This window comes from Mytilus galloprovincialis, chromosome 9, assembly GCF_965363235.1.
Source record: "Mytilus galloprovincialis chromosome 9, xbMytGall1.hap1.1, whole genome shotgun sequence".
NCBI classification, from domain to species: domain Eukaryota; kingdom Metazoa; phylum Mollusca; class Bivalvia; order Mytilida; family Mytilidae; genus Mytilus; species Mytilus galloprovincialis.
The window spans coordinates 25,859,214-25,881,439 of NC_134846.1; the positions used below are offsets into that span (position 1 = coordinate 25,859,214).

The following is a 22,226-nucleotide window of genomic DNA, read 5'->3' on the forward strand; positions in this document are numbered from 1 at the left end:
CCCGGAGAAGAAAATTAGCGCCCGGAGAAGAAAATTAGCGCCCGGGAGAAGAAAATAATAATATTTTATAACAATATTTTTTTCCTTAAAAAATAACTAATCATTGCTTGTTTTGTCCTTAATATAAATAGGGATATATACGATGCTACATCTAAAGTGTTGTTGTACTTTTACATTTTAGATTTCAAAATTGTATATTAAAGTAAGTAAATAGATATAAATAAAAGTACAGTATATGTAGACCCACGTTTCCACCACGCATTGAAACGTTTCGATACGTAGTTAACACGTTTTGTTACGATCCGCTAGGCTTTGCTACGTATTTACTAGGTTTCTATTTCAATTTTCGCTACGTTTGTTGTTGAATTTTCAAAACATATTGGGCAGGTCCCGTTTTGAACAAACTAAGGATCACTACGTATATTCCCGTTTCGTTACGTATATTCCCGTTTCGTTACGCTTTCAAAACAGCTTTAATTTAGGAGAGTTCATCGTCCTCAGTATACATGAAAGATTAACCATTTGACGTCAAGCTAACAAAAATCAATCCATCATTGGTAAATAATGCGTTTATGCACTAGTGTCTTTTAGGTCTCAGTTTTTCATTCAGTTAAGTATTATATGGATGTAAATGTATATAAAATAATGGTATTCTGATGTTACGAGACGTTAATAGGTTATATTATATTTGTGTTGCAAGATTGTAATTAATGCCTTTGAAGATATGTCATCACATTTAATAGATAATTTCTGTACATATACTATATAATATAAAAGTCATATAGAAATCGGAAATTAATTTATAGGGACTTCATCGTTTATCAACACACTTGGTAAATTACTGCTCCAACCTCACCGGCCTATCACATCACTTTTCAGTGCGTATATTTATATTCCTTCTCAGAAGGCTGTAACTGAAAAAGAATAAATTTAATTAAAACCTGTTCTTTTAATTATCACACCGATCCTGCTAGCTAAATATAAATTAACTAATCTTAATATCTTTGTTTTATTATTTAAAACTGTTAATGTTCAGAAATGAAACTGCTTAACTTATGCTCATAGAATAAAATCCGTGTTCGTTACCATTCCTAAACTTTATATGTTGTTCGGAGGTTTTCTCTGGTCCGTGTCCGTCATATTTGTTGTTTTGTTATACATAAGGCCGTTGGTGGTTTTGTTTTAATTTAGTGTTTTTGCAGCTGTCCTAAGTAATGATTCGTTTATTTAGTGTTTGTCGTTGGTTCATGTCCGTCATATTTTTTGGCGTAAATTGGATTGTTTAAGCTAAGACCCGACCGTTTTTCGTTTGAACTTCTGCACAATTTGCATGTTGCAGACTTCTAAAGCTTCCTGTAAAATGCTGTATACATTTTTTTCACTTCTCATTGCTAAGAAGTCAAAGAGGATATTCATTAAGCACTTTCCGATATTCCTTACGTACCTCTCTCTTGTAATTCCCTATCATCACCAATGACACCATCATTTGTGAAATCTATGCTGGCTTCTATCACTTCAGCTTCTATATACACAGACGAGTGTTTGTCTTTATCTTTTACTCTTGCTGTTGAAGCAGACGATACACTCGAACTATCTCCGTCACTCCGAGATGATACTGGTATCGCTGTAGACGGATTTGTCAGTGATGAATAACGGATACCAGATGGGTTATTAACTCTCTGCCAGAGTGCACTATCGTTGTCAACTACGTCAACAACGACTTGCTGATTATCTATAACTACGGTTCTCTGTAATACAAATGTAATATAGATATGTAAGATTTCTTTGGTTTATACACACACAAAAAACATGAAAATTTAGCAAATTTGAGAGTATGTTATAATTATAAAGCATTCAAAACAGTGCAATAAATGATTCTTTTTATATTTTTATCTTAAGTAGCATTTTGTATAGAGAATAGCAATAATAGCCACAAGAAATGGACATTTAATTTAAATCTGAAAAAGGTTATACTGGTGGACAAAGAATATAAGTTTTTAGCTATACAGTAAACATAATCTATAGATATATCAAAACAATATAAACCAAGGAATCATGTTAGTGATTTTCATGTTGTTTACCATTTTGACAGTTACATGACTGCGTTACATTACTGACTGTGGTCTTCAATAAAATGTTTCTTTCTATCGTGACCCATCAGTGACATTGTTTGCCTTCTTGGTATGCTAGTAACATAAGTTTCGCCAACCGCTTACAGATTATTGTAAAATTGAGAAAGGAAATGGTGAATGTGTCAAAGCGACAACAACCCGATCACAGAGTAGACAACAGCCGAAGGCCACCAATGGGTCTTCAATGTAGCAAGAAACTCCCGCACCCGGGGGCGTCCTTCAGCTGGCCCCTTAAATAATATGTATACTAGTAATGAAAATGGACGTCTTACTAAACTCCGAATTATACACAAGAAACTAAAATTAAAAATCATACAAGACTAACAAAGGGCAGAGGCGCCTGACGTGGGACAGGCGCAAAATTGCGGCGGGATTAAACATGTTTATGAGATCTCAACCCACCCCTAATACCTCTAGCCAATGTATGTGTCTGCGTCAACTCATATTCCGTACTCACATTGAAGTGAAGATACTAAATATGTTAGAGGGTTATCTATGTGATTAAAATGTAAAGTTACTACAAATTCTTAGTTCCTGCTAAATATTAGAGTTATGGCTCTATTGAAAACCTGCCTGCCCATTGAATTTTTTCATGAAATTAGTAACTGAAAAGCACACGCACTTGTCCTTTATTTTGTCCCCGCTCTAGGAACATCAGATACAAGTGCATGCCTGTGCCTGCAAAAGCAACGTTGATTTTAAAATATGGCTGTTCAGTTCAAAAGAGGTGTATTTTAGTAGTATTATAATAAGATAATCTCTTGCGAAAAACCAATTTGCATATGATATGTATTAGTGCCTGGTGTTGACCAAAAACACCCCTTTTATAAAGTCAAAGATTGTCCCTAAAAAACATATACTGACATCTTATACATATATCAGGTTTAAAGTTTCCATAATAAAAATATTTATCTATTAAAACATTGTATTGCGAAACAAAAATAGCAAGAACTAAAGAAGTCTTACCTGTAAAGTTGGTACTTCTTTTACTATATACCTGATAAAAAGTAAACAGATACGTGTGTTGAATTATATTACAAAACCATGAGTTAGAATATTTGTTACATCATACATATTTTATCTAGGTTTCCATTACAATACAGGCTGTCGGTTTAAAGCCTTTACCATCATACAATGGGCTTTAATGTTTATCCTGCTCCCGTCCCAAATGCAATAAAAATACACGTTATTTTATTTTAACGATTGTTAGTGCTGACGAGGTGAGTTTCTGTAATTAACTACAAATGTACACCAATTACAGCCGATTTCTATAAGTCTGTAATATCTTTATTCAGCTTGCTTTCTAACTGAACCGTGAAGTCATAATATATATAGGTCAGGTATACTACCCTCCATTCGAAGTAGCCTAGTCCTACCACTATAGATTGGTCACCTGTCGGACTAGTCTACTCTTAAAGAAGAGTTGTTTACCTAACCTAACAATGACTTCACGGTTCAGCTATCAAGCAAAGATATTACCTTTGCCTACACTCTCATTGAAATCGGCTTTAATATTATTCAACGCATGGTGCAACAAAACAAAACCGGCCTAAACAGAAAAGAAACATTACACCTAGTGCATAAACACAATTCAGTAACTGAAAATCTAAAATCGCAACGTTTTATTTGAATCATAAAAAGTAATTTAAGTTTAAAACGTAATGTCAATAATGATATTAATACTCCCAATACTTGAAGATTATTCATAAAGTTAGACTAAGTGTATGAATTCGACACGAACTGATCAAGTTGGGTTATTTTAGACAGAATTCTAAATGATATTGGGAACAAAACACAAGCCCTCGCCAATAATGCAAAAATATGGACCAACATGAACAGGCTTGCACTATCTTTATCTATTTTCAATTTTATCTGTTAGTCTGAGATCGTGGTTCATTAGAGAATCTAGTAAGATTCAAATAATACTATCATGAAAGTATTCTGGTTGTGATACATACATGTATGCAACAAGCATTCGTTTTGTTCAATGTAAGTTCTTGTTTATTTGACCTTATTCACCTTGGACAAATAGCATGTACGAATCAATTATCCTTGTAATAAGAAAAAACTTACCCATTTGGATGTCTTAATTCTGCAAATAAAAAAAAATATATACGTATATACATTGTTAATATTATCCGATGGTATTTTAATACATGTTTAATACAGAATCAACTAAATTATAGGAAATAATAGGAGCAAGATATTCTTCATTTAATAATGTAGACATTATTACAAGATAACCTAAGAAATACCTACTTGACGGATTTTGCTCTTTGGGCAAAGCACTCCACTTGCAGCGATAATAAAATTATTTACGATGAAATAAAAAAAACAAGGCAACTTGGTATAACTGTATTTCAATGACACAAATGTCATTTCCAAATCAAAGACTCGTTTGTGGAATTACAGCTCTTCGTACGGCCAATATATCATAAGTTAGGAAGCTATAAGAGACCAAAATAAATCCAGTAATTCAAAAGAGAAAACAAACGGTTTAATTCAGAGTGCAACAGTAAACGCTATAGCAGGCAGCAAATCGCGACAGTTACTTGCTTACAAACTCTTTCCTTAGAACCAGGACTGTTTAAGTATGAAAGGATTAAACATTTTTGTGAGCGCTCAGCTTTTCTCTTACGTGAAACAGTGGTGTAGCAACACACCCGTAGCTCAGTTGGAAAGGGCTCGACTCGTGAAATCCTTGTTTAAGTCCGTACGCCTGTACATCTTCTGAATGCTGTCTTTTTACATTCCAACATTCATGTTCACATGAAATTAAACTCATCATAGATACCAGGATTGAATTTTGTATTTACGCAAAACGCGCGTTTCGTATACAAAAGATTAATCAGTGACCTTCGAATCCAAAAAAGTTAAAAAGGCCAAATAAAGTACGAAGTTGAAGAGCATTGAGGACCAAAATTCCTAAAAGTTTTGCCAAATACAGCTAAGGTAATCTATTCCTGAGGTAGAAACGCCTTAGTATTTCATAAAATTCAAAAGTTTTGTAAACAGTTAATTTATGAATATGGCCCAAAATATAGTCAGTTATCAAGTGTCTCCCATTGATTAGAAGAATTTACCTTATATATTATTTGGGATTTTTTTGTGTAGTATAAATATGATTCTGTTATATGATTTAAAAATACAAGCAACAGCCTGTCTAATAATATAATTTATTAACCAACTAAGTACATTATTGCCAAAAATGACTGTTTATTAAAAATAACATATTTTCTGTAATGGCCCTGTTTTTCTGTAATGGCCCTGTTTTTTCCTGTAATGGCCCTGTTTTTCTGTAATGGCCCTGTATTAATGCCCAGTTTGTCTGTATTAAGCCCAGTTAGGGTTTTTAATAAAGATAATAAAATCAAGTTGTAAAGAGTATAATACGTTTTTGTATTTTATTTAATTTAGTAACCAGCAACCAACATTAAAGAACCATTTATAGGGATCACTGTTCATCCTGTTTTTCAACACATAACTTCTTTCAACTTAATATTTTGGATATTTGGTATATTTAAAGCTTTATCATGGTGAAGTACAAATTATTTTTTTCAAACTGAACTGTCATCAAAAGAGTAACTCGGCGTTGCCTCGGGCCATTACAGACTTCCTCGACCATTATTACAGACCTTGGACATATAACAGGGCCATTATAAAAACACCCATTCATTAATACTATAGTATTACCTCTGCGCCATGATCCAGGTATCTGTGGGCGTGTCCTGTGCAAATTGTTCATTTCCATATCCAAATCTCCATTTTGTTTATCTTTTATTGCATGTTTTTGTTTTATTTGTTCTTTCATCTGACGCTTGAATTTTTTTCTTTTCTCTATCTTTGCTAATCTTTCTTGTTCTATCCATGCTCTTGGAACCTTAAAACGTCCCCGTTTTAACTGTACCTTTTTATATGCATCTCTCCTATTTAGAAATAAAGAGTATTCAGATAAACAATTACGTCTTATAAACATGACTATATTTTATAATTTTACTTTAATAATGTATCAGCTATACTTTTAAATTCGACAACAAAACATTGCTTTCGTTGGTAGGTTTGCTCATTACATGTTTTAGTGGACCACAACGCTTCAAACGACAACCTAGCTTGATTATGGAAAAATGCTTGCAACAGATGTATTAAGGATCGTCTTTGCTAAATCTATATGTACAGTTTTTGGTGACTTCATTCTTTGAGGTTTTTTTATATCAGTTTACGAGTTGATGTACCGTCATTTAGTGTCTGTATCTCACTCGTGTCTTCCATTGTTTGTCTTGATACGTTTTCCCCTCTTTTTTTAACGCATTTTCAATGGGTTTTTTACCACACTTTCCAAATGCTGCTTAGTCTTTAGTTTTCAATGATGTGTCTTCTGTACTTTTATTTATCTGTTTGTCTTTTTATTTTTTAGCCGTGGCGTTGTCAGTTTATTTTCTATCTATGAGATTGACTCTCCCTCTGGTATCTTTCGTCTCTCTTTTGAGAGCATAAATTGTCCTTCAATTTTGATGGTATAGACTGTCTTACACAAAACAATATAAAAACCTATATATTTAGAATGGTTATATATTTGTACAGAACTGATCAAAATGTGAAATGGCAATGAGGTTTCACTTCATGATTAATGTTTAACATTGACATGCTCGATATGATAGGACTTACGTCCAAGTGACCTTATTTAGAATGAAATTCAAAACAGTGTGGCTGTCGCCATTGATTGACACATTAAATTCATCCATTGACTGGGACAATTTAGATGAACGTTTGTATGTAACGATCACTGCTCACTATGTACTTTTTAAAGACACTTAAACTATGGGGTCACCAAAGGTTCTCAACACCTTAATAAAGTAATTCGAAAAATTAATCAGAAATAACACGATGTTTTGATCTATAACAATTATATAAATCAAAACATAAAGTTATTCCTGATTAATTTTTCGAATTATTTTATAATTAAAGGCGTTAAGAAACCTTTGGTGACCCCACAGTTTAAATGTCTATCGTAGGTACGTCGTGAACAGTGGTCGTTACATACAAACGTTCACGTAAATTGTCCCAGTCAATGGATGAATTTAATGTGTCAATCAATGGCCACAGCCACACTGTTTTGAATTTCATTCTATCTACCTCAGATAACAAATGGGGTCCAAAGCAATTTAGATAAACAGATACTCTTATGTAATGCGTAAATAAAAATTACCAAATCGCAAAAATTACAGCTGCTAATATCACAAGACAGAACAGAACCCCAGCAACTGTTGAGGCTGCTACAACTCCGGTAAATGAGTCATCTTCACAGGCAATACCTATGAAATACAAATAGAATGCACCTTGTAAATACAAAATGTTGTCAATAAAATATGCCTTTGACAATTTACTATAATTTTAAGTACATGTACAAGTAACTTATGATTTAGATTTTAGATAACTCAGAGTTATATACACTTGTCGGAATTTGTTGAAAGGGATTGTATTTACAACGAAATGTCAAATACATAATATATATCATTTTTATATCCCAATAATTAAATATTGGGTTTCCATAGACTTTCATAATAGATGCATACGTATGTGCACTTCAGTACATGTAGTACACTTTTGGTTTAATTTTGCATTAAACGTGTACATTTTAATGCTTCGATTGGTTATTAGTATATTGGTTATTACTTTACAAAAAGCAATGTACGCCTCGGTAGTCTCATAAATGCTAATTTATTCAGAAGCACTTATGACCTAATTAAATCCATCTTTGTATAGCTTACTGTAGCCATTCATTTGAAAAAAAAACATCACCATAAACAATTCATCTGATTATGTTAGTTTAAGATTGTTTTTAAATTTCGTCAGTATAATAAAATGTATATATATACATGTTATTCTTTCTGGTATGATAGAAAAACAAAGGATATGGAGTATCTATCCATCATGACAAAAGACAGTACATGAGCAACAAACAAAAAACACACAAAAAAGCAAAAAACGCTTTTATTGCTGTTTTTAATACCGGTGTTTTTAATCTCAAAGTCACAATGAGGCCTTCAACACGGAGCAAACAACTCTCACCTCACTGCAAGTTAAGACGGCTCCTATACGAAATTAATGTGGACAGGAATGAGGGCCAAGAATAGATGGTGCACGTCTTATTTGAATTTTAGTAAACTAACTGTCCTAAAATTGAGAGAATGATGTGGCGCACAAAAGAAAAGTCATCTCAAAAATAAATACACCATAACGTTTGAAGTAAAGAAGAGCATAAATATCAAGCATACATATTAAGCAGGGGCAACATGGTACCCGTAAATATATGTATTGATTTGAAAATCTCAATAAAGTTATTGGTAGATATAGGTAGCTTTGGTATGAGTGTCAATGAGACAACTCTTCATTCAAATAACAATTTACAAAAGTAAACCATTATAGGTCAATGTACGGCCTTCAACACGGAGCCTTGACTCACACCGAACAACAAGCTATATATATATAATGGGCCCCAAAATTACTAGTGTAAAAACCATTCAAACGTGAAAAACAACGGTCTAATCTAAATAAAAAAAACCTAAATAATTTAGGCTTACTTTCGATTATCGTAGTGCTATATATACTACATGTATATTATGCAAGTATCACAGAGGCATTGCCTAATGTCCTGTGCACATTATGTTCGTGTTATTTAAGTCAAAACATATGAAAAATGTAGTACTACGTAATCTGTGTAAGTTCAATTATAATTCTAACTTCTAACTTCCAAATTCTAACTTTACATTTGCATTATAGCAATCAATAAAATCATTTTATTCAAATGGGGGCGTTTGTTATTCCTTATTAACTGCACCTACACATGTAGCTTAACTTTTAATTTAAAAACTAATGTGGTTATATTTTTACATAAAAATTATGTACACTATATTAAAGTTATGCAGTGTAAGTGTGTGTAAAACCACGTAATGCTATATATCATTTTTAATTATCTATTATCAAAACAATCATATTATGGTATAAACTTGTCAATCTTTTGAGAAAGTAGTATGCCCTGAGCAAATTGGAAGTCCTTAGACATACATTATTCTTTGATGTCACTTAATTATGGCTTACATAAATGTGTATTTGATGCATAACTAGGTGTAAACAAGTAAATACAGTGTGTCTGCAGGTGTTAAAAAGAATGCGGTTGTTTCGTTCTTCTTTTCCTTTGTTTTCTTATTTTTCACATTAATAAAGGGGTATGATGCAAAAACAGATGGAGTTTTAGACACTTTTACAATAGTTATCAAAGGTACCAGGATTATAATTTATTACGCCAGACGCGCGTTTCGTCTACATTAGACTCATCGGTGAAGTTCAGACCAAAACAGTTAAAAAACCTAACAATTACAAAGTTGGAGAGCATTGAGGACCCAAAATTCCAAAAATGTTTGCCGATACGGCTAAGGTATTCTACTACTCTGATTACAAGATTTGTCCTGATATTACTTTAGATTTGCCTTAATTCCTTGGACCTTGACACACGTGTTAATTATTCAAATCGTTCAAAGAGCAACTGAAGACTTAAATATTCTTAATGTACAATTACTTTATGTACAAGTGTTCGTGATATATGTGATCCAAATTAACTAAAATTCCTTGCATTATATTATAAAACAAAGTGTTTGCAGTAGGTAATGTTTTGAATAGATAAATATAGCAGCAAAATTCAGCTATCTTACTTCAATTCTGATTTTCTTTAGTTGAATTTACTAATTTCAGTGTTGTAGTGTGCTGCAGCACATTCACAATCCCCCCCCCCCCCCTTTTTCCCCATTCTCGTCACTTCTAAGTTCCTACAATTTTGGCAACAGCTAGTAACTTACCAATATCATGATCCCATTTCATTGATAAATTAAGAAGTAATAATCAAGGTAAGACAACAAAATCTTAGGAATGGCCTTGACTTTTTGTCATTAAACTTTACTTTGAAGTACTCGAATTACAATGTTTGTTCTCGAAACAACAACTCCAGTATTTTGATAATCATACTCTAAACTTTCATGACCACAAGGACTGTCCATGAAACGAGACCGAGTAAAAAATAACAAGTCAGATATGATATTTTAGTCAGATTAAAGACTTGTTTACAAAAAAATTCGATGCATCGAAATTAAGTGTAAGTGTCCTTGGGAGACTTATGGGTTTCCCATATTTTGGCCTTGAGCGTAACTGGAAACCCCGTTATTACATTAATTTAGCATTTGTAAAAAATATATATGTATTGAAAAGAACAAAAGAAAGGTGTTAGTTAGCCCAACGTATCTTATCTCGCTAAAACATAATAAAAATCTTATTCATTGCTAATGGTTTGTGAAATTATTCTTTTATATCATCTTTTAAAATGTTCATGCGAGCGAATCGTTCTTTATGTTTTATCACAAACAACTTTGTTCTTTTTAAATGCAACATTTAAATCTCAAACACTTAACTTGTAATGCGATCATTCAAATATATTTATTCTGCCTTTAAAGGAAAATTAAAATTTGATACCATTTTGCTGAAATCAGTAATATTCATTTACAAGGAAGTTATCATATAAACTTTTGTATCTGCATTACTTTTTGTCATTATTTTGTTTACATTAAAACTAAAAAAATGTTTTTGGTTATTTGTTTCCTTCGTTTAATTTCCTACAAGGGTTACTTTGATACATATATATTATAAATATGTTCACTTTGATCTTCTCTCGATCGACAGTTAAACTCTTGCCAAATAAAGACGTAATTATTGCTTTACGGGATGTAAAAGTACGCAGCCACGACAGAATGGTCAAGTAAAATCCGATGCCTCGTGTAATGAAAATGCTACGCTTTCTAGTTAAGTTAAGAACCATTGCAGCTGTTGTAAAGCAATATTATTGTCCGTATCCAATATTACCTTTATTTCCGTTTGGCAGTCCATATTTTCCTGACCTTCATCATATACAGCCTGTAATACTGTACAGGAACTTAATATTATCATAGGCGGATCCAAGGGACAGCCCCACCCCCCGTTTTGTGGGAATAAATTGGTTGATTATATAGGAAATCACGGAAGCATGACTGGAGCGGGGCCCCCTTATGTCAGTCTGGGACCCCTCCTTTTTAGGTCAGCCAGCGGGCCCACCTAATGAAAAGCTCTGGATCCGCCACGGTTCATTGTAATTTGTTCGCAACATACAACATGAAATACCTGCCATTGGACGTGAAGCAACCAACATCCGATAAATCAATCGATATATGTCTAAGTGGCAGTTACCCCCCCCCCCCCCCCCCGACACACACACGCACACACCTACCTATCTTTGTGTAACGTTTACCCCTTGATCGATATTGTATTGACGATTTGGCCTTTGAGGAAATATTTTAAATCTTTAACTTTTCTTTGTTTCCTTGGTCATTCATACTTGTTTTTTTTCATCGTTATCAAATCAAAAATAATTTTACCCATTGAAGTTTTTATGTGTTCCATATGACTGTGTATTATCACGACTTTTGACGTATGGTTCCTCTTATATTTATAGTATTTATGTATCTAATTTAGTTAACTTCTATAATGAAAGGGTGTGGCATAAACGTTAAATAAAAGTTTTTAAGTCAACTTACCTTGAAGAACGTTTATAATTGTAAAAGCTGATAAAATCCGTTTAATATTTTCCATAATTCAGTTTTCATACATATAAACTTCCTTGATGAATGTATACAATAATTGGTGTCGCTTTTCTTTAATAACAAAAGACGTTAAGTCGAATCAAAATTTAAAATCTGCAGATTAAATTTTAAACCGACAATGCACAGGTGAAATATATTGTCATGTCAAATTGTACAAGTTTCAAGCATCGATAATGTCTATATTGTATTACTCCAAAAGTGGTAAATATTACAATTTTTGTACAAGGTCATGCTCTAGTGGCAACAGTTTACACACAGCATTTTTAGTGCAGGAGAATCGTTTTGTTTACGCGTGTCACGAGATGTCGTAAAATGGTAGTGTAAATATGGGTGTTTTAAACTTTAATTCAACTTAAAATACAATTTTTCGATGAGAATTGTAATACTACAGATGATTAAGGACTCGTTTGAAATAATATTTCTAAAAAAAAATATCAATATTAAAGTTTTAAATGATAACATTGTGTAGATAGAATTTATTAGAGTATTTTTATCCCATTAAAAAGAAATGAGATTCGTACAGCTCAAATTTCAAGGATACAAACTATAAGTGTCTAGACGCTTTCTAATCAATATTTCATCTTTTTTTCCGACGTAGTCGATGTAGTTTCGGTTTGTGCCATTTGAACTTAAGGACGCTTAACTCGCTTAAACAGAAATTTACGAGGACCGAGAATACTGAACACAAACAGAGAAAACGTTATTTAAATGGTATCTTTGTGCTTCTGAAAGTTATCGAAATGATAGTTTTAAACATATACTCAAATTTAAATTCGTCGGATATCTTTTTTAAAGATAGTTCTTGTTTTTATTAAAGTGCATGCTGTGCTGGGGTCTTGAGAATGGTATTCTTTAATTTACGGAGTACAACCCGTTTCTCGCATGCCACGATAAAAGCGTTATTCTATTTAGGTTACTTGTTTATAAATATGTTTTAGGTACCCCCTTTTTTTTAAATCAAAGGTTATTCAATAGATATTTAGATATTGGAGTAAATTAAAAAACACTTATATTTATCTATGATTAGCAGATATATATTCAAATTCAAATGTTTATTGTCATATAAGCTCTATAAACAAAAGGTTTGTGACAAATAAAATGAATGAAAGCATACACAAAAGACATTTCAAAAACAAAACCATAGGAAAAAGTAAAAACACAAAAATACTGAACTCCGAGGAAAATTCAAAAAGGAAAATCAAAAATCAAAAGGAAAAATCAAAAATCCAATTAACACATCAAACGAATGGATAACAACTGTCATATTCCTGACTTGGTACAGGCATTTTCTAATGTAGAAAATGGTGGATTGAAATAAATTTCTTTTCGTTATAAGGCGTAACGAATACCGTTATGCGTAGTAATTTGCACGGGTGGATTTACCCGTGCATTATACCTTAGCGGGAATTTAATCATTCGGCGGTTTGCATTCAATCAGTCTACACGTTTATTTCAATTGCTGTTAAGGTCTGTTTGACTTTTTTCTCCTTCATTTCTGACGAGGAAATCCTAAGTTCTCTTGAATGTACATCTTCAAGAAGTCATCATAGGTGTTAAGTTGACAATCCTACAAGCAACCCTACAGCTGATGCTTTCTCGTTGTTTTTCACAGGACATTGGTCGTCTAACTGTCCAGAAAAAGCCAACAAGTCTAATAACATCAGCAGTTATCAGCAGTTACAAATGAGGTATTATCTTTGATTGACTTTAATTTAATATGTTTAGACACATATGAGTATGAGAATGAGTTAGTACAAGTTTATAATGTGAAAGGTCTATTATACAATAGCTTACAAATTTGGAAAGAAAAACTTTTATTGGCCGATTTTAAAATATTTAGTTTTACCTAGTATACTTGAATCTGGCTATTTTTTTAAAATTACCGATGCACCTACTTTTGTATTTTTTAATAACAATACATCTGCTTTTGAACATAAATATTTCGTTAAACGTGCAATTGCAGACTTGGTATATATATGCACGGGAGTTAGCACTCCCCCTTTTGTTGTTAATCCTTGATCGGTGTAGGTCAACTCGATTGGCAAGGAATGGTTGATTGTTGACCTCAGACACGTACATCAATACGAAATGTTATTTAAATTTAAATACGAGGTTGTAAAAGAGGCCAAAATGTATGCAGCAAATACACATTTTGCATTTAAGTTTGATTTAAGACATCATCGGGGTACTATCATATAGATATGCATGTTGAATCAGAAAAGTTTCTTGGGTTTTGATAGAAAAGCGACACTAAAGTTTTATCTTTTGTGCTGAGCTCAGCTTGTTACATTTTCACTAAAATGATACGCCCTCTAGTAAAAATGTTGGCACAGTAAAGGATTCAAAATAATTGTACATCTAGATTATGGACTTGGATTTGAACATACTGAAAAATTATGTTGAAAAGTGTCAAAAGAAGTATTGTCTGATTTATTGTCAGCTGGGTTTTTGCCAAATTATGGAAGTTTGTGGAAGCCACACAAAAATTTAGAATGGCTTGATTTTGTATGGCATTTACATAGGGGTACTTCAAGTTTATCCGAACAGAAAATGTTTGAAATTTTTTTTTTTTTTTGGCTTTATCACTTATAAATCCTTGTAATACGACTGCAAGGAAAGTTGCAGTGGATATTGGTAAAATCATCGCATTATCACCCGCTTTAGGTAATACATGTAGAATTATGACAAGACACTTACACATCACTTGGTAAACGAGCGATCCCCTTGGGACCCTAGAGTTAAGTTAGATATTTTGTCTATTAAAGAGTTAGAATTTTTTTTAATTTTTTTTTCATCCTTTAACAAAAGGTATATACTTGATGCATTCACGTTTGACTGGTCAAACGATAATAATTGACTCTTGTCACATGTATCTTTAATAGCTTACACTGTAAAATATATTCAATTATGTAAAGCTAACGGTGTATTGGTTATCCCTAACTTGAAATCGGCAGTTTTCTGGCCGATGCTGGAGTCTGTTGACACCGGCAAGTTTGTTGGTTTAATGCAAGACTTTGTTGAGTATGAAACCCCTTCCAATTTTTTCAACAGGGGATCTGCTGAGAATTCGGTTTTCAACGAATACAGGTTTATTTCAAATGTGCTTGTATTGAAACTTGATGCTAAAATGAATGAATGAATTTGAGTAAAAATTTCTTTATGCGGACCTTGCCGCTTTTTGTTTTCTGATATCGTATGTAGATTGTACAGTGTACATGTGTTTAATATGCGGACCTGGTCGCTTGTATCACGGACCTGGCCGTGATTTTCTGTCCTTGAAGGATTGCATATCTTTCCATGTCTTTTGTAGATCTCTGTGAGTAAGGAATGGAAAGAAATCTACAAACTCTAGCGCAAACTTGGGTTACTTAATACAGCTTTTGCAGTTATGGATGTAACTAAAAAGAGTAAATCATATTCCACAAACAAGATATACGATTTATATTTTAATAAATTTTAATATTTGGTGCAGGAAGTACAATTTTAAGTTTTTGACAGTGAATATATCTACGGTTTCCTTGTATCTCACAGAATTAATACAGTCAGCTTGTTCAGTGTCCGTACTTATTTCTTACTTTTACGCAATTAAGTGGTATCACGAACTGTTTTTATATCCAAACCGTGGTTACATTGTCTTAGAAAGAGAAAAAGAATTTGGCGAAAGCTATACAAAAGAAAGAACCAATCACAGCGGATATGATTGTTAAACTTTTTAACCTGTATCATGATATTTCCCACCTGTCCAACTGTAGGTCACTTTGTATGTGATAATTGGCTTATGCTTGATTTTTTAGATACAAAGAACTCTCGCTTATAAGAATGAGTGATATCAGTTTTCATAAAACACACGTTGAAATTATAGACCGATATTTATAGACAAGGTAGTATAGTTATGATAGCAAGTACGGATATACCGACTTATCCTGTTCATTTTTTAAAACATTATTGTGACTTAGCAAGTCTTAAGATTGATTCTTCGGAGTACAATTTTGTTCTTTGCAGTCCAAAAAAGATACCTTAGTATTGAGTAATATAAATAAGCCTTTATCTTATACTAGAGCCAGAGAAGCTTTAAGCGCAATAGGGTTAGACTAATAACAATTTGGTTTGCATAGTTTACGAAACGGAGGTGCTACTTAAGCCGCAAGCAACGGTGTTTCAGATGCGCTTTTCAAAGTTCATTATATACAGTCTTTCGCCTTTTGTCTCGATTGGATGCTGAAAACCTACATCCCATAGTATATTTGTGTTTTGTGTTATTAAACCTTGTATAGAAAAGAAATACTTTATGTTCGGTTGAACCCGTGAAAAAGAACATAAATAAATTTCCTTTTGTTATAAGGCGTAACGAATACCGTTATGTGTAGTAATTTGCACGGGTGGATTCACCCGTGCATACCTTAGCGGGAATTTAATCATTCGACGGTTTGCATTCAATCAGTCTACACGTTTATTTCAATTGCTGTTAAGGTCTGTTTGACTTTTATTTTTTGTTTGTTTAAAAAGCAATTTTTGTTCTATAGGTACTGTCTTTCACACGTATAAGATTATTCTTATAGAATTGTACAATTCAATAGATGCACATGTATACTGTCTAAAGTTACAGTATTCACTCATTTACATGTATAGTTGTGAATTGTTTCTAATTAAGGTCTTTCCTTTTTCTATAAGGAAAGACCTTACTGTATTTCTTCTGTTTATTATTATTCTTTTTCCGCCAAACTTTGACGAAGTTAGCAGCCTAAACCGTAAGGCGTGTCGCTTTCATGTTCTCACTTTGTATCGGTGTCATGAATACCTATCCGGAACTCACCCTGTTAGTCGAAATATTTTGTCGGTTCGGAGTAATCCCTCCGAAACCAAAAAACCTTGTTATCGTTCCAACACCGTAACCGTAATAGATAGAAAAAAAACGAAGGGTGAAATTTGTTCAGGACCAGACCCCGGTTCTTCGTTACATTTGATTCGAAAAGATTCAACGACTCATTGGTAGGGTTATGCCCCTTTGAAAATTAACCGGTGTCGGTGGACCACCAAAACTCAGAAACCGTAAATCGTAGAGACCTAGGATCTTCACCATTCATCAACAATTCATGAGACTTTCGAAAATACCTCAAGGTCAAATGTGTATGTTGACCTTGACCTTTGACCTAACACCTTGTTATCAGAACAACTCTAAAACCATTATACTTACAGAAGTTTTAAATAGTGGAAAATGTTTGGGTCATTACGGCGCAACTTTGTTATATTTTGACAGAAGAGATTTGACCTTTTTTTAAGGGGCATAAATCCTGTTTTAGGTTTCTGAAAAGACAAAATCAGCTTTTACTATATAACCAAAGGTCCTAGACCCATGGGGTCTTCAGCAATGACATTGGGGACTAATGACCTTGACAAAGGTCAAAAGGTCAAAGGTCAAGGTCATGTCCCATATAGCGAATTATGTGTTTTTGACCTTATTTAAAGGATTTTCAGTGTGTTTTAAAGCTTTTCAATACATTCTACGTCTATTTCAACATATATGTTACATTATAAAAGGAAAGACCTCTCAATTGTTCAAGAACAATTGACATTTTAATTTTTGTAATTATATTTTGTAGATTGTTCAGGCTGTTGATTTTACTTCTAGGGAAGAGAATGTGATAAGGACTGTTTTTTGCGCAACACCTCCCATTCTAATTTTTTATTCACATGTTGTTATTATGTTCCGAATGTATTATTAAAAGACTGGATGCTGAAAACCTACATCCCATAGTATATTTGTGTTTTGTGTTATTAAGCCTTGTATAGAAAATAAATACTTTATGTTCGGTTGAACCCGTGAAAAAGAACATAACCTGGTTTTATAGCTAGCTAAACCATATCCCATAAAACATGTACATGTACACGAAAAAAAAGCTAAACAATCTATTTATGCATATTTATATAAATAAATCAAGGGTCCCCTTTCCTCATATATGATGCTTGGTTAAAATAGGACCACTAGCTTTCAATTTATTTAGAGGTTGATGAGGAAAGAAGATATTCATTTTCTTGCCAGGATATATAATCTGCCGTTTGACTACGTTTCCTAAAAAGTTATCTCTTAGTTTAGATATTTTTTACAGTATCAAATAAAACGAGCTTCATCCTCCAATAAATTACAGGATGGACATTGTCTATACCAATCAATTCATTAAAAAAAATAGCTGTCGACCCTCCTTTAGCACCCGAGTTAGTAAAAGTTAGTAAGAATACTGCTTAATCTGTCTATTTCTCTGTAGCGAAACCTCGAAAAACATGCAGGTAGAAGATCTGGTGAACACTGTGTGAAGTAAAAAAGAATTTGTCTGCCATAATGTCCCAAGCAAAAAAAACACCTGATATCGATATATTACTCTTCATTTATGTGTTTTTTACAACTCTTCATGTTGCTAATACTTTTCAGCCACAGACATTCAGCTACAATGTGCATGGTTTTGTTTCTTTTCTGTGTGGTAGAAAACGTTCATGACATCTTTCTGTAGACTCATTAACATCATAAGTTGGTCTGGCGAATATTTGTTCATGTATTTTTTTAAAGTACACTGACATTTGATATTTCTCCAAATGTTTTTCATAAACTTGTCTACTGTAGCTATGTAAATGTTGTTCGTTATAGAAGAAAGCTTCTGCAAGAAAATATTTCATTAAAGATATAGATAAGATTTGTCATACATAGTTCATCACTTACGTAGATTTTTATCTATTAGTGACTTCCTTGTTTTCGGTTTTACTATTTCTTTGATCGAAGAAATAATTTGGAATTATGATGAAACTTGTTTGCCTTTTATCATTTACATTCGCTTTGGGATTACACGTACATGTAAGTCTGGGAGAACATGCGAAGAAACGGCTATTATTAAACGATCCTGCCATTTTCAATTCTAGACTTGCAAAACTGGAATCTACTATTCAAAGCATGGAGAAAGTAATAGAATCTATGAATAATACATTCAATGCTAAACTAAAGTCTATGGAATCTAGTTATCAGGCAAATCTTCAAACTAAAGTCAGAGACCATGAACGCCATATTCAGAATCTTACAAGTAGTCTATCGACATTACGGATTGGTATTGCGAATCAACAGAACACAATGACACAAATGTCACAATCGTTTCAAGGTCAGTATACATGTACACATTTCATAATTTATTTACCTGATAGAATAGTAAAGAGATAAGGACATGTCAGAGTTAGAAATCAAAGGAATGGAAACACTTTATAAGAACTTCAAAGATTTACAAATATTAAGATTCATTGTCTCTGAAGGAACGGTAAAACATGGCTTGCATTTCTACCAGGTTTTCCGTAAAAGAAGATTGCAACTTACTCGGGTTAGCATATTCTGTGTTACCAAGATCAAAATCTGCTTACCCTTCAGCAGCACATAAGTGTTGCTTAGCCTTCGTTTTCTATGTAGTGTTTTGTGGACTTGTGGTCATCCTTCGCTTTTGTCACGGTTTTGTCCGTTGTTTCTCGTTTGTCTTGCGAGATTTGAATGTCCTCTTTGCATCTTCCGCCTCTTTTTTCAGCACACATTAAGTTGAAGTTTTATGAGAGGTGGCAAAACTTATTACTGCTGACTATTTCCGAAGACATGATATTTACCTCGTTTTTGATTTTTCCTTTGGTCTCGTTTCATTTAATCAAGACGTTTCTAGGTTTCCCCCCCCCCTACTATTCTGATTCGATCATTTTACTTTTTTTTTCGATTTAAACTTAACTATGAGATATCAAAGGTACAGTTAACCAAACTTTTTTTTTTGTTTCGTTTTACAGTTATTTGTCTTTTCATAAGAATAATCATAAAAATATCCATTCCGCAGGAAGGTTAACATACTGCATGGCTTACCTCTTTCCGTCCGTCCGTTACATAACCGAAATTTAGTAGAAAGATTCATTTGGTATCATTTTCATATTCATTGATCATCGAATTCCTACTTTTGAATATTACATTTATTTCATATATCCAGTAACAATCGAGGCTGTCTGATATTTGGGATCAATCATTATGTAAGCATGCTATATAGATGTACAATGCGATGTGCTTTTACATGGACCGCTTATCAACTATCTGCGTACCGATTACTAATTGCAAGAGTATCATTAGTGAGCAATAGCTCTCAGTGCAACTTGTTCGGTAACCTTTTTGCCATGTATAGAATGAAATTCAAAACAGTGTGGCTATGGCCATTGATTGACACATTAAATTCATCCATTGACTGGGACAATTTACGTGAACGTTTGTCTGTAACGACCACTGTTCACGACGTACCTACGACAGACGTTTAAACTGTGGGGTCACCAAAGGTTTCTTAACGCCTTTAATAATAAAATAATTCGAAAAATTAATCAGGAATAACCTTTATGTTTTGATTTATATAATTGATTTAAATCAAAACATTGTGTTATTTCTGAATATTTTTCGAATTACTTTATTAAGGTGTTAAGAACCTTTGGTGACCCCATAGTTTAGGTGTCTTTAAAAAGTACATAGTAAGCAATGATCGTTACATATAAACGTTCACCTAAATTGTCCCAGTCAATGGATGAATTTAATGTGTCAATCAATGGCCACAGCCACACTGTTTTGAATTTCATTCTATCTTAATGTGCATCGACTAGTGATGTTTCAAATAAATAGTATTGTTTCTTTTTTTTAAGAACGAGGTTCAACTTATGTGAGATGGGGCAAAACTGGATGTTCCGGTACTGGCACAAAACTAGTTTACTCTGGTAGGTGATTTCAGTCACAATTACAGTTTAACTACAACATTTTTTAAACAGAAATCTGCACTGTTGTAAAAATAATAACCATAAGGGAACTACCATTTGATTTTAGGGGGGGGGGGGGGGGGGGGGCTAGGATGAAATTTGAAAAAAATAGGCAGGACAGGAGATTTGAGAAGAAAAAAAAAGGCAGGATGAGACACTTGCAAAAAAAAAGTCAGGACGACAATTTAGGTAAAAAAAAGTCAGGATAAACTAAAAAAAAAAAAGGCAGGACCGAACAGAGTGAAAAATAAAAAGGCAGGACAGAGATTACAGCTAAAAAAATGCAGGACAAAATTTTTCATCCTAGCCCCCACCCCATAAAAATCAAATGGGAGCTCCCTAAGATGTTAAACTGACTGTAGAATGTTCAATCTAATTCAGTCTTTAGAATCTATATAACTTGGTTAATATCAATCTCAGACTGTAACCCAATAACAAAAGTATATCTATGTTAGAAACTAACGTTGAAATACAACTTTTAAGAATGCTAAACCATTCAAACTATTTTCATGCATGTGAAGGAATTAACTAGGGACGACCGAAGATAAACATCAAACTAACGCGGAATTGGTCAATGTCACTATTTATCGCGACTTTTAGTTGAAGTGGGCATTTTGACACTCAGAAGATGACTTCATATTGAAAGTATTTATCATCAGAGTATTATTCTGAGAAATAATTTATTGGTAAAGTAGATTGACATTTATATTGAACTTTTGCAAATTGTACGTACTTACAAACTGAAAATATGATTGATATGTACTTTAAGTGATCAATTGACTTTTTCTGTTATAATATTTATTATTTAATAGTCAAGAGTTACCTTACATTAAATTTTTTGTAGGTTACTCATCTGGCCAAAAATTCTTCTATGGAAATGATTATTATCGAGGAGGCCCATCTAACATGCTATGTCTACCCGAGCACCCCGAACTAAGTAACACTACTGCAGGTACCAATAGCTATATCTACGGATCAGAATATGACGATGCGCGGTTCGGGTCTGGTGCTCAAGATCAAGATGTGCCATGTGCCCTTTGTCTAAGCAATACATCAACAACTGTAATGATTCCTGGAAGAAAGTCCTGCTTCAGTGGTTGGAGAATAGAATACAGTGGATTTCTTGCATCTGGGGCTTACCACCACGCGGCATCGTCGTTTGTCTGTATTGACAAACAACCGGAGTTTATTCCTGGTGGACGAAGTGACAACAATGATAAAACACTGTTTATAACCGGCTATAAATGTGGATCACTTCCTTGCCCACCGTATACTGATGATTTGCAGGTGTATTGTGTTGTATGTTCAAAATGAATGAAGAGAAAGAGTTCGGGACTATAAGGACTATAGTTTATCTGCTCTTTTAATTATAAAAAATACAAACGAAAATGACTTTAAACTTTTTAACTTATATACGACAATAATGTATATCATGTCTAGGGGACATAACTCTACCTCAAAATAACTACAAGTAAACAAAACCCATTTGTATTTTTATTACTCTTGGTCGACTACTGTAGAGGGAGAACAGTTTTAATAAAGCTACAATACTAACAAAGAACACTACCCATTCCTGGATCTTGATATCTATATCTATATATCTTTCACGGGAAGCCTA

The 22,226-nt window shown here is 33.2% G+C and overlaps 1 protein-coding gene and 1 long non-coding RNA gene across 2 annotated transcripts; one reads left to right on the forward strand and one right to left on the reverse strand.

Annotated features, from left to right (window-relative positions):
- Window positions 1–715: 715 nt before the first annotated feature.
- LOC143044703 (uncharacterized) lies at window positions 716–11,944 on the reverse strand. The gene is made up of 7 exons (XM_076216786.1): window positions 11,747–11,944; window positions 7,339–7,444; window positions 5,826–6,058; window positions 4,206–4,224; window positions 3,099–3,129; window positions 1,445–1,748; window positions 716–914 (listed from the first exon to the last, which is right to left on the reverse strand). Exons 1-7 carry the CDS (start codon window positions 11,799–11,801, stop codon window positions 901–903), a joined length of 762 nt encoding a protein of 253 aa, XP_076072901.1. The 5' UTR covers window positions 11,802–11,944; the 3' UTR covers window positions 716–900.
- Window positions 11,945–18,494: 6,550 nt separating this feature from the next.
- On the forward strand, window positions 18,495–22,007 carry LOC143044704 (uncharacterized). Its single transcript, XR_012968760.1, has 3 exons — window positions 18,495–18,954; window positions 20,498–20,569; window positions 21,453–22,007. It is a non-coding gene; the product is annotated as an uncharacterized LOC143044704 (long non-coding RNA).
- The last annotated feature ends 219 nt before the right edge of the window (window positions 22,008–22,226 follow it).